This window comes from Protopterus annectens, chromosome 2.part1 (assembly GCF_019279795.1).
Source record: "Protopterus annectens isolate FY-2018-M chromosome 2.part1, PAN1.0, whole genome shotgun sequence".
NCBI classification, from domain to species: Eukaryota; Metazoa; Chordata; order Ceratodontiformes; family Protopteridae; genus Protopterus; species Protopterus annectens.
The window spans coordinates 581041060-581053550 of NC_056729.1; the positions used below are offsets into that span (position 1 = coordinate 581041060).

At 42.3% G+C, this 12491-nt stretch overlaps 1 protein-coding gene across 1 annotated transcript in view; it reads left to right on the forward strand.

Annotated features, from left to right (window-relative positions):
* Positions 1–12057, forward strand: part of LOC122794159 (protein ABHD1-like) — a 565767-nt gene extending 553710 nt beyond the window's left edge. The window contains exon 9 of the mRNA XM_044062358.1: positions 10457–12057. Coding sequence (XP_043918293.1) covers positions 10457–10653 — 197 coding nt within the window. The 3' untranslated portion in view covers positions 10654–12057. The remainder of the gene's footprint in view (positions 1–10456) is intronic.
* The last annotated feature ends 434 nt before the right edge of the window (positions 12058–12491 follow it).

The following is a 12491-nucleotide window of genomic DNA, read 5'->3' on the forward strand; positions in this document are numbered from 1 at the left end:
CTGTCTCCTACAGGCTCTTGAGGGCAGATCTATACCAGGCATAAAAGGCATTGTCAGTCCCCACCCTGATGGACTTCCTGCATATCCACAAAACAAACAGCACCAGAATTATCCATTCTAAAGACTTAAACCTTGACTGTGATATAAATAGGACCCGCTGGAGGGACAGGTATGTATACCAGAGACTACCCCTTCTCTTAAACAAGCTCCACATCTATGTGAAGCAGAGTTTCTCAATAATCCAATTCAAGTCTAACTTGGACATTTGGATGGGGAATAGGAAATTCGTTCCTGGTTTGGCACCTATGTATCTAATGGACACAGACAGCCTGTAAATGGCTCATTTTCCCAGGTCCCTGCTTGTAAATGTGTAATCTTCTAAGCCCCTGGTTACACTTATCAAGGCTAACAGAACTTGTCAGAGATTTAGGATGCATGGCTAGGCTTAAAAAGGCCCTTGTGGTCATTAGCCTAGTAAACAACTATGATCAATGCACTTCGGTGAAATACTGAGTTCTTTAGAAACAAGTGATGATATGTAGTCCAATCTCGCCTTCTTTCTTACCCCTGGGTTCGGAGCCGAACCTCGGCTCCAACTCGGCCATACTCTAGCTCGAAGTCTTCAATTGGCTCGTGGCTAAGAAGTATCCCATCATGCAACAGGCCCTTTCCCCAGATCTCGTTTACCGCTCGTTATGCTCAGACATGATCTTACTTTTGGCTGTGGCTAAGTATACTTTTTTTCCAAAATTTTTGGATATTGTTGATCTAAAAAGGCTATTTTCATAGCTACTGTGTGTGTGTTTCTCTCTAGGCTGATTGTGTGGCCTTTTTGTTGGCCGTTTTTTGGTATCCCGTCCACTCCTTTTCTTCCTACGGGCTAGGCCCATTTCAGTTAGAGGACCTAGTCCTCCCCATTGTTTTCTATGTGGTCTCTTTGAGTTGTGCTTCTGTTACTTGCAACTTTTTGGTGTCTTTGTTGTTTGATAGTGGTGTTATCCTGCCTTTATTTTCCCTGGGTTAGGCCCATTTAAATTAGAGGACCTAGTCCTCTCTGTAGTTTTTGTTCCCGCCGGTTACTAGGCCATTTTAGTTAGAGGCTCTAGTTTCCCGCACGGGGTTCCGTTAGGTTTTGCGTGTACATGTGGTTTTGCAGCTTGTCTGTGTGTGTGTGTGTACTCCTTATACAGAATGTCTAAGGATTCTAAAGAACACAGGCCTTCGGGCTTTAAAAAGTGTATTGAATGCAACAATAAAATGTCTTTGACTGATGGGCACTCTGTGTGCATGTACTGCTTGGCGGCTATTCACCTTCAAGAGTCCTGCTTGTTTTGTCATTCCTTCAGTCCCTGCGTGCTACAGGAGAGGAAGAACAAGCTCATCCTGAAAGGACTGCTTAAACACTCCTTCAAGGAAGACTTGGCTAAGTCTTCCAGTACCATATCCTCTCCAGCTAAAAAGGACAAAAAGACTGAACAACAGAAGGTGGTGTATTGACTAAGCCTGTATTGGCTCCCAGCCTTTTGGAGCCGGTCACGGATATTTTGGTTCGGAACCAGTCTCCATTTGTTTGACCGGGTTCTCCTTCATGTCAGTCTCCCTCTGTAGGGAGATCCAGATCTCCAGCTGTAATCTCCAGGTCCTCAAAGTCCCTTTCCAATGAGGACGTTGATAGAGTCATCAAGAAACTGCTTCAGTCATCGGTGCTGGCCAAATTGATTTCGGCTCCGACCCAGTCAGCTGTGGAGACCATGGCCCCTTCTGCTTTTGTTGTTCCTCCTCTGAGCCTTTCTCGGCCCTCGGAGCCAGAGTTGTCGGTTCCGTCGGGTGCCGTTAGGTCAGTTCCAGTAGCTTCGCCTGGCCTCTCGGTTCCAATTTCCGCTCCGACCCTGTCGGTTCCATCCACGGGGTCGATGGTCCACAGTTCCCCAGTCGGACCCAAGGGGGGGGGGGGCTCGGATCGATTTTCATCGTTTCTGAGCCTTCCTCTCGGTGCTTCAGCTCGGGTGAACTTGGACCTGACATCTGCTTTGGACCTCATCTCCTCGACGCCAAGGGCTGCTACCTCTATGGTTAGTCGACGTTCAGAGCTAGGGGGATCAGCCCTCAAGGTTATGAGCAGCGTGCTGGCCAGGTCGTCAGCTGCATCCTACGGCACTGACACTCTGCCCCCTCTGGCACCGGTTTCAGTTTCAGATCACCCTCTATCCATGAACAGCGGAGAACCAAGGCCTCAGGATACCTCCATGAGTGGTCCCCAACTTTCTGATGTTCCCCCAGAGTTTGTGCCTGAGGAGTCCACCAGAAAGAGATTGTGTAAAAGTCGGACACCGACCTCAAGGAGTCAGAGGGGTCCCCCAAGTCGTCTTCTGAAGATATCTCTTTTTCAGATATCCTGGAGATCTTGAAGCAGAGAGGTGGCTGGCCCTCCAAATCCCCTTCTGATGAGGAGTCGGTGTTCCTGAAGGCTTTCAACCTTTTGCCTCTTGGGTGTCTCCCCCTTTCGATGAGCTACTATATCTTGTCTGTCGAAAGGTGTGGGAAACCCCTGACACTGTGGAACCGGTCCTTAGGAGACCCAGTAAGTTTTTGTCTGCTCCCACAGACAAGGAATATCTGATGAAAGGCATTCCAGTAGATGCCATGGTGGTGGCAGCAGCCACCAAAAAGGAACTTGCTGAAACTTCGTCTACCGTCCATCCACCTAACAAGGAGTCCTGGGCCATGGACAGGTATGGGAAGCATATGTTTACCTCAGTGGCCTTTACTCTGTGGTCGCTGAACTACTTGATGCATTTTACAAGGCTCCAGAGAGATCTCCTAAAAGAGCTAGGAGATTCTCTACAGGGTAACATTTCTGATGCCGTGGCACAGAAGGTCATTGCACAGATGTCTACCCTAAATTCCCTTACCAACTCCTCCATGAGGCTGATCTCATATGCAGCCGGCGAAGCAAGCAAGCAGCGGGTTCCAGAGTCACTCTTAGGAGACACTCCTGGATGCGCCTGTGTAACTTCACGGAGGCCTTCAAGTCTACATTCACCAGTGCCCCATTTGATGGTTCATCATTGTTCAGAACCAAGGTGAAGGACACTTTCACTACGTGCGAGCAGGAAAGAAAAACCATGTCTGCTGTGGGAGTCCATTTTTCCATGCCTTCTAGACCTTACCCCAAGGGCCAGAAGGGTGGAAAAATTTGGCTCCGGAAGTCGCAGAGGTTTTTTCAGGATGCACAAAGTGATTCCCCCTCTAGAGGCAGGGGAGGGGGTGGAAATTCAGGTAGATGCCACCCTAGAGGCGGAGGAGGCTCGCGTAACCAGGGGGACCATGATTCCTTTCGTGGTTCTCCCTACCAGCGCTCCTGAAAGGAGTCTGTGCATCTCTGGAGCCAGTTGGGGGTCACATTTCTTTATTCCCAGAAGCCTGGCAAAACGTCACCCAAGACGAATGGGTTTTAAAGATAATTTCCAGAGGTTATCATATTCCCCTTTCTTCTCCTCCCCAGCCAACCAAGAGAATTCCAGACATTCCACCCAGTCAAAGGGATTCTGCAGCTTTAGAAATAAAAAAGTTGCTTTCAAGGAGAGCCATCCAGCCTGTCCCTGCAGACTAAGTAGGATTAGGGACTTACTCCAGATTCTTTTTGGTGCCAAAAAGAACAGGGGACCTGAGACCCGTCTTGGATCTTTGCCGATTGAACCTACATGTACAAAAGTCCAAGTCCTGTATGGTCACCTTACAGTTAATACTCCCTCTGTTAGGGAAAGATGTGTGGATGTGCTCCATCGACCTGAAAGATGCTTACTACCATATCAAGATGGACAGGGCATCGAGAAGTCATCTATGCTTCCAGCTGGGAGCCAGTCATTTTCAGTTTCGCGCCCTGCCCTTTGGTCTCACCACAGCCCCCAGGGTGTTCACCAAATGCATGGCAGTGGTAATGGCTCACTTGAGATGTCAGGGATTCCAAGTGTTTCTGTACCTGGATGACTGGCTCCTTTCTGCCACCACCAGGCATCTACTGTTACAGACCAGGGACGCCACCATTACACTGTGCCAAAGGTTAGGAATTACCCTAAATTGGGAAAAATCTGCCTTGTTGCCCTCGCAGCATGTCACTTTTATCGGCGCTGAACTAGATACAGTGCTCATGAGGGCCTTCTTACCAGAAGAGAGAATTCAGGCTCTACAACAGCAGGTCTACGCCTTACTACCATTGAGGAACGTCAAGGCAAAAGTGGTCCTCAAGTTATTAGGGACCATGGCTGCCACGATCATGCTAGTTCCCCTTGCCAGACTACACATGAGGGTTCTTCAGTGACTGCTTTTCACCCAGTGGTCATTACAGTATCTTCCACTCTCCCATTTTATTCTGATTATGGGCACCTGCAAGCAGGATCTACGCTGGTGGCTTCAGGCCAGCAATCTCAACATGGGCAAGCCTTTTGTGCCATCTTCTCCAGTTGCCACAGTGGCCACGAATGCCTCCCAGATTGGGTGGGAGGGCATTATCTCAGCAGGACAGTCCAAGGCACGTGGCAGGATCACGAGACCCATTTGCATATCAATGTTCTGGAGATGAGAGCAGTGCTATTAGTGTTACAAGCACTTCAGAGCTTTCTTCCTCTAGGGACAATTGCAATCCACTCGGACAACATGTCAGTGGTGTGGTATCTGAACAAGCAGGGAGGAACCAAATCATACACCCTTTGCAGAGAGGCACTTTGAGTTTGGCAGTGGACGGTGTCTTCCCAACGCATATACCAGGGAAGTCCAACGTGATTGCCGACACGCTGAGCAGAGCTATCCTAATGCCTCACAAGTGGTCCCTGAACAAATATGTTGCGGAGAAGATATTCTGCAGATGGCGTAAGCCTTGCTGCGATCTATTTATCAGCCCCCTCAATGCCAAATGCAGCAGCTACTTCACCCTTATCCCCCTGGAGGGGGAGACACCCAGGGACGCTCTGGTTTACAATTGGCCCTCCGGTCTTCTCTATGCCTTTCCACCATTTCCTCTGATATCAAAGGTAATTCAGAAAGCACAGTCCTTGGGAAGCAAAATTATCCTGATTGCCCCAGACTGGCCTCATCAGATTTGGTTTCCCTTCCTTCAACCCTATCTAATGGAACTATCCATGGATTCTGGACCCAGATCCAGATCTGCTGACTCATATGTCAGGACAGTTCCATCCCTCCATCCAGACCCTCAAGTTGACAGCTTGGCTGCTCCAGTTCCATCCCTAGTCAGGCTTCATGATTTTTCCCCGGAAGTGGTCCACATTCTGTCGTCTTCCCACAAGCCTTCTACCAGGAAGATTTATTCCAGTAAGTGGAAGAGATTCTCCATTTGGGCCCATGAAAGACATATTGATCCTTATACAGCTCCTATTTCGGCAGTATTAGAATTTCTTTCTCAACTGTTCAGTCAGGGATCAGCTGCAGCAACCATTAAAGTGCAATTGGCAGCGATTTCTACCTTTCACGTTGCTAATGAGCCCAACCTTATGGCTCATAGGCTTTGTAGGGCCTTTCTCAAAGGGACAGTGTTACTCTGACCTTGAGTATTTGATCCAGTAATGCCATGGGACTTCAGTTTTGTTTTACAGAAGCTCACTTCGGCCCCCTTTGAGCCCACAGCTACGTGTGACCTAAAATTCTTGTCATGGAAAACAGTATTGTTGGTAGCCATAACTCCAGCTAGGCAGGTCTCTGAGCTCCAAGCTTTATCGATTAAGCCACCTTATTTGGTGTTTCACAAAGACAGGGTCTCCTTAAGAAGTAATCCATCTTTTATTCCAAATGTTGCTTGTGTTGTCAATAGCAACCAATCCATTGAGTTGCTTCTGTTTTTTCCTGAATTTTCTAACAAGGCAGAGTTTCATCAGCTAGACGTTCATAGACATTTGCATTTCTATTTACATAGGACAAAAGATTTCAGGAAATCAGATCAACTGTTTGTCTCATTTTCAGACATTAGACTTGGGGTTCCTGTCTCTAAAGTAACCTTGTCTTGCTGGATCTCCAATTGCATCTCATTTATTTATGGTTCCAATGGCAAAGAATTACCCTTTAAAGTGAAGGCTCATTCTGCACGATCTGTGGCTACCTCTACTGCATTTCAGGCTAGGGTTTCTATGGATGATATTTGTGCTGCAGCAACATGGGCTTCGCCTCATACTTTTATTAGTCACTACAAATTAGATCTGATCTCTAGTGGCAGATCTTCTTTGGTTCCACAGTGCTCAGGAGTATTTTTCACTGAGCCACCCAAGGTCAAGGTGCTAGGAACACTGTCCCAGGGGTAAGAATGAAGGCGAGTTTGGACTACATAACATCTTGAAGTTATGTACTCACCATAATGTTCGATGTATGTAGTCCATCTCGCCTTACATTCTTACTAACCCCCCCTCCTACCCCCTCCTTGAGGACCTGGAGGTATAGTCTCTAGGTGTCAGTGGTCCTTTTGGTTGGGGTTGTTGTTCTTCTCAGTATGTGTGTGTGCGCTTGCAGCAAACAAGATCAGGGGAATGGGCCTGTTGCATGATGGGATAACTCTTAGCCACGAGCCATTTGAAGACTTTGAGCTAGAGTATGGGAACCTCGGCTCCGAACCCAGGGATAAGAATGTAAGGCGAGATGGACTGCATACATTGAACGTTATGGTGAGTACATAACTTCTTGTTATCAGTACAACAAAAAGCTATCATTGTCTCCTGCATGTAGACATGTATTCTTTGAAAGAACATAGAAATGATAAACATAGTTCAAAGTAGGGCAATGAAAACATTGTGTGGTCTGTACCATAATACATATAAACAAAAACAGACTAGAAAATGTTCTCTTCATATAGATTTGAAGAAGGGAGATTGGAGTATAATAGACATTTTATTTACCTCAAATACATTCATGTAAACCAAGTAAGTTACAGCTTTCAAAGAAAAGAGAGAGGTATGAGAATAACAGGATCTAGTTTGAATGCACAAGCTGTGCAGCCTGGGATTTACATGAAAGTAAAATTTTACAGTAGTAAGATTTGTCATGATATTCCTAAAACAGTATTTGGTTCAAAACAATATCTAACTTTAAGAATGCACAGGGTGACTAAGTGGTGAACAGGACTTGTTTCTCCTGTTTTGTCCCAGATGCCTTCTTTGCTGGGTCCATATGCCTTCCCTGTGCCTGTATGAATATTCATTGAGTGCTCTGTCCCCCACACATGAAGCCCTTGAGATTATTGCAGGTTTATGTATGTAATGTGTCCTGTGACAGCTTGGCACCACACCCAGGATTAGTTTTTCAGCCCTCCCACTTCTAAATGTAGGAATATGCTCTGTCTCCCCTGAGACCCTGAATATGTAAACCTGACACAATGAATAGGTAAATCGGCAAAAAACTGTGCAATCACACACTGAGGTAAGATGTACACAGAAATAAAAATGAGGCTTTTCTGAGTATTTAAAATAATCCTGTTCATGAAACAAAGTCTAAAATAAATTGAGCATAAAACTAATCACTTTACTTATCAAATCTTACAGATCCAACTATGAACTCAACTTAGTCTCAAAGATTATATCTAATAATATATTTTTTTAATTGTCAGAAATGTGAAAAGAAAAAAATTGTAAATATGATATGTTATCATTAAACGTAATCACCTAGCTACAGGGTATACAGAATGTGCTTGCAGAAAACATAACTTAGTACTGACTTCACAATGAAGAAAGACGGAAGGGAGGGCCAATGCTAATTCACTCAGAGTGCCACCCCTCCTTCGATGTCATGAAAACATCAGGTTCCTAGGGAATAGTATGTGGAATGAGGGATGGCTTCACTAAAGTGTTTTCTGACTTACCTGCAAACATCAGACTACCTAATTATTCATGTGGGCTCCACTCAGAGATAGCTTTCTGAATGTTTCTGGGTAAGTTGGTTAAACTAACAACGACAGAAACCGAAAGTTCCAAAATGAAAAGAGCAAGTGTTGTCTTCTTGCATTGTTTTTGGTACTGCTTTACTTTTGATAAGCCACATTTCAGTTTTTTATCTGGTTTTGTCAAAGTTTTAGCCTTTAGCCTTTGTAGCGTCAAAAAGTATTTTCAAACCTTACTGCTGATTTCCTCTGTACTGCACTACCTATACGTAGAATCAGAATTGCAGATTGCGGACTGTGCTGAAAGCTAAGAAGACCATGACTGCCTAATGTAATAGAACAGCTGAGGTAAAAAAAAAAAAAGATTGAAAAGTGGGTGGATTTCAAATGTAGCTACACTTCTTAATTGATGTCCTATATAAACCCGCTGAATGTTGCTCTTGGGCTTTACACAGCAACTTTTACTTTCTGGATAGTGTTTGGGTATGTTTTGTAATAGCAGTAACCACCAGATGGCTATGGACATTAAAAGCTTGATTGAAAACTGGCATGGTTAAAAAAGGTGAAGGGTAATGCCTGAGTGGCTCTACAAAACCAACCATGGCCAAAACTTGTAGGACTTATAAACCTTGCTGTTGACTATTATCACACAATGGACAGCTAAATTTGTCCTTCCTTTCTTACCATACTGTCACTAATACCAGATGTTTAAATAAAATCTGTTGCATTACCAGACTTTACTTGTGCCCCTTTTCTTATGATGGAGCAATTAAAGTCTTACCTGGTATTTTAGCCAATCAGAATATTTTATTTACAAAAGACTGGGCCATTGCCAAATTTACATTGAAGCTACAATAAAAACTGGTACTCCATGCCCAAAATTCAGCTATTATGAATGTTTAATTCCCCCCATGCTTCATTTTCTTTTGCACTATAAATCTGCAGAGACAAAGGATACCAATATCCAGACCTCCACTCTAAACAAACTGCAACAGACTTACCATAAAATAGCCAGATTCATTACTAACTCCCCATACAACTCACACCACTGCATTTCTTTAAACTCTCTTCAATGGCTTGAACTTCCCCAGTTTCTGCTATCTTATCAATTTCATATGCTACACTCTACTCTTTATAAACCCTCCTTATGTCCATCTCTATCTTCCTTAGTCTCCATCTACATCCCATCCCGGACCCTCCGTACTTCTAACCAACAATTACTTGATATCTACCACCCAAAAAGGTCAGTAGGCAAACTACTCTACAAACACTCCCTTGCCCATGCTTGGAACAAACTTCCCCTTGACTTATGTTCAAACTCCCACACCTCACACTTTAAAAATGAACTAAAAGCTTATTTTCTCAATTCCAGAACCTGCCCTTGCCTGACCCTACCTAGTCTTCCTTCCCTTTATGTACCCTCAAAAGGACCATACTTAGTACCTCATTACACTTCTTTCTCCAATGTGTCTACTATGCATTTGCACAATTTTATACAAACAAAAAATGTTAATTGTTGACCTATTGAACTATATCAATGTAAAATTGTTACTTAGCTTCTTTTTAATGCAACTTTAACTTTATGCATGTATCCCAACATATGTGAATTGTTTTGCTATAACTGCTATTATATCAATATTGTTTAAAATTGTACTTGTTTTAAAATGTATTACTGGAGCTTTTCTCCTCGGGTCTCCACTGAAAATGGGCCACAAGCCCAGTTGGACAAACCCGGTTAACAAATGTCAATAAATAAATAAATAAATATTAACCATGCAGCTAAGTAACACACTAATGGAAGACTTCATAGGAGACAAAATAAGCCATCTGAAAGAATTCAGAATGGGCAAGCTTGAATCCAAATTATGCAGTATGGGATTAGCATGTCCAATGGTGCAGTCTTTAAAGTTAAGAGCATCAATTTTGCTGTTTCATACTCATTTAATTTCCTTTGTGCACCATAACTTTCTTGGGCAAAGCAAGTAAAATACACCATGCAAATAGAAAGAGGACTCAGAAAGACCTTGCAAGTGAAGTCAGGTTATAAATAAGGATACAGACTACCAGACTACAAAAGAAAAAATAATATGTATGACGTGCAGTCTTACATGGAGGCTTACCCCATTAGCTAATGTCTGAAAAGTTTTCTCATTATAAAACAGCAGCATCTCAGCTGTTCCAATTTTACAGAATGCTGTGAGAGGTATATGAACATTCCTGTCAAAATCATTTTGTGTGCAGTGGTTTCTGAACTGTCATTTTCAAATTGTAACATTATCTCTAATTTTAAAGTAATCCATTCTGTTGGGTAGTTTTAAGTTTGCATGCATGAACATTTGTAAAATCAGTGCATGAGTTCAATAAATCGTAGAATGCACTTCTGATAAGAATTATTTGCAGAATGTTTCAGGTAAGAGTACTGGCCAGAAAGCATGGCAGAAAATGGAACACTTGTCATTTTTTTTTCAGATGTATTTTTTAAACAGATGCAGCATAAATATACATATTTCCTAATAGGAATCTTCCTTATGGACATATTTACTAAAAACTTTTTTGTAACCTTTGCCTTTCTTCTTTCTAAAGCAATACCAGTTGACACTGTGCGGAGCCATCCTAACATTGCCTTACTTGTGACGTCACATGGTGGCCACATTGGTTTCTTAGAGGGCATGTTTCCACGACACAGGAACTACATGGACCGGGTACTTGCACAGTTTATTACAGCGGTTTTTGAACACAGGGATGAGTTGGAAGATGTCTGCAAACACTTCTCTAGCTGACCCAGGAAAATACCTGTCACTGTCTTAAGCAGGGTTGAGCTGTTTAGGAGAAAGTTTAGTTTTACTGATAAACTTGTATATACATATATCCAGGTCTATAAAGTTTAGCAGTTTTCTAAAAAAAATAACAGCAGAGCAGTGCCAGACATGAGTAATCTTGTCTAGCTAGAGCTATGCAAAGAGATTGCCATAAAGACAAGAGATTCCACTTGTAGCCTGGGGACAGTGGTAATCATCATGTTTGGCTTCCATAGCTAATGCTAAGTTATATTTATGTGAATTGAAATGATGTTGATGAGAACATGACTAGACATTTTACAGTAATGTACCTGTTTCTTAAGTACATCATTAGAAATGCCTAAAAATGCTTTTTATTTTTATTTTTTTTTCAAAGCTCTTATTTGCTTCTATATGTGGTAGGCAAATTGCACTTAATGTGTTCTGTTAAAGTTTGAGCCCTTTCTGGAAACAAAGACCTGGTGGAACTTCCCCCATGTCCATGCTACATTAACTTGTAAGGTAGGGCAATGCTCTGGTCATTTATTCTGGGTATCCCCCTATACACAACAAGAATGATGAAACTGTATTGCATGACTGTCTTGCTTCTTTTGGGCATGCATTTGAAAATGAGGTTCTTAAGGCTAGCCTGCACTCTACTTAACAGTTACAATGTAGACACCCAATTCTTCTGAATTAGATTATACTGGCTACTGACCAGTTCTGACATTTATTTATTCATTCATTTAATTATTTTATTTTACATTGGTTGACCGGGGAAGTCCAGCTGGGCACAAAAACTGCTTTTCAGCAGAGGCCTGGGGAGAAAGCTCCAGTATATGCAGTACAAACAAAATGTTTTAAGTTATACAATACCAACATTATCAGGCAGACAACAATTTAAAATACGTTTTACAATGTCAAAATAAATAAGATAGTGATAGTAACTATACATAAAGTATTACTCTATAATCAAAAAGAAACCTAAGATTCATTGTTGGTGTTACGAGCTGTACTGTCATTTCTAATTAGCTCACTGTTTTTTCTGAAGTTACTTGGAACTCTATCCACATATTGTGTATATGTATATGTTTCTGTTATGTGTATGTATATATACATATATGTATACATTAAGATGATAGAATATGTACTTGTTTTAGCTGTGCTAGACAACCACTATAACTTGGCCAGTAAATCAGTAAACCACTTAAGTAATTACGGAAGTGACTGATAGAATGTTTTAAGTGATTGCCTTGCCAACCTTTGCACTGTTACAGGAAGCAAAAGCACTATTACCTACTGTGTTTTAACTGTAGTAATGAGAAACATTTTTGACAAGAAAGCACTTGAATTTTTTTTAATTAATTAAATTAACCTGATCATGCAAATAAAGAAAAATTGAAACAGGTACTGTGTTTGGTTGGGCTTTACTTACACACACACACACACACACACACACACACACACACACACACACACACACACACATTCAACACACACACACTCACACATTCAACACACACACACACACACACACACACACACATTCAACACACACTCACACACACACACCAATATGAGTTTGCCATTTAATTATTAAATCACTTAAACCAATAGGTAAATGACTGGTAGAATGTTTAATCCAGTTGCTTTGCCAACACTTTTGCTGTTATGGGAAGCAGAATTAACTGCTGTCTTTTAATCATGGCCTTGAGAAAAGAGTTGTGGCAAGAAAGCACTTTCAGTTTTTTCATTGTCATATGTTAACCTGAGTCAAGTAAATAAAAAAATAACTGAAAATAAGATGCTGTCTATAGATGGGATCTACTTAATAGCAAGCA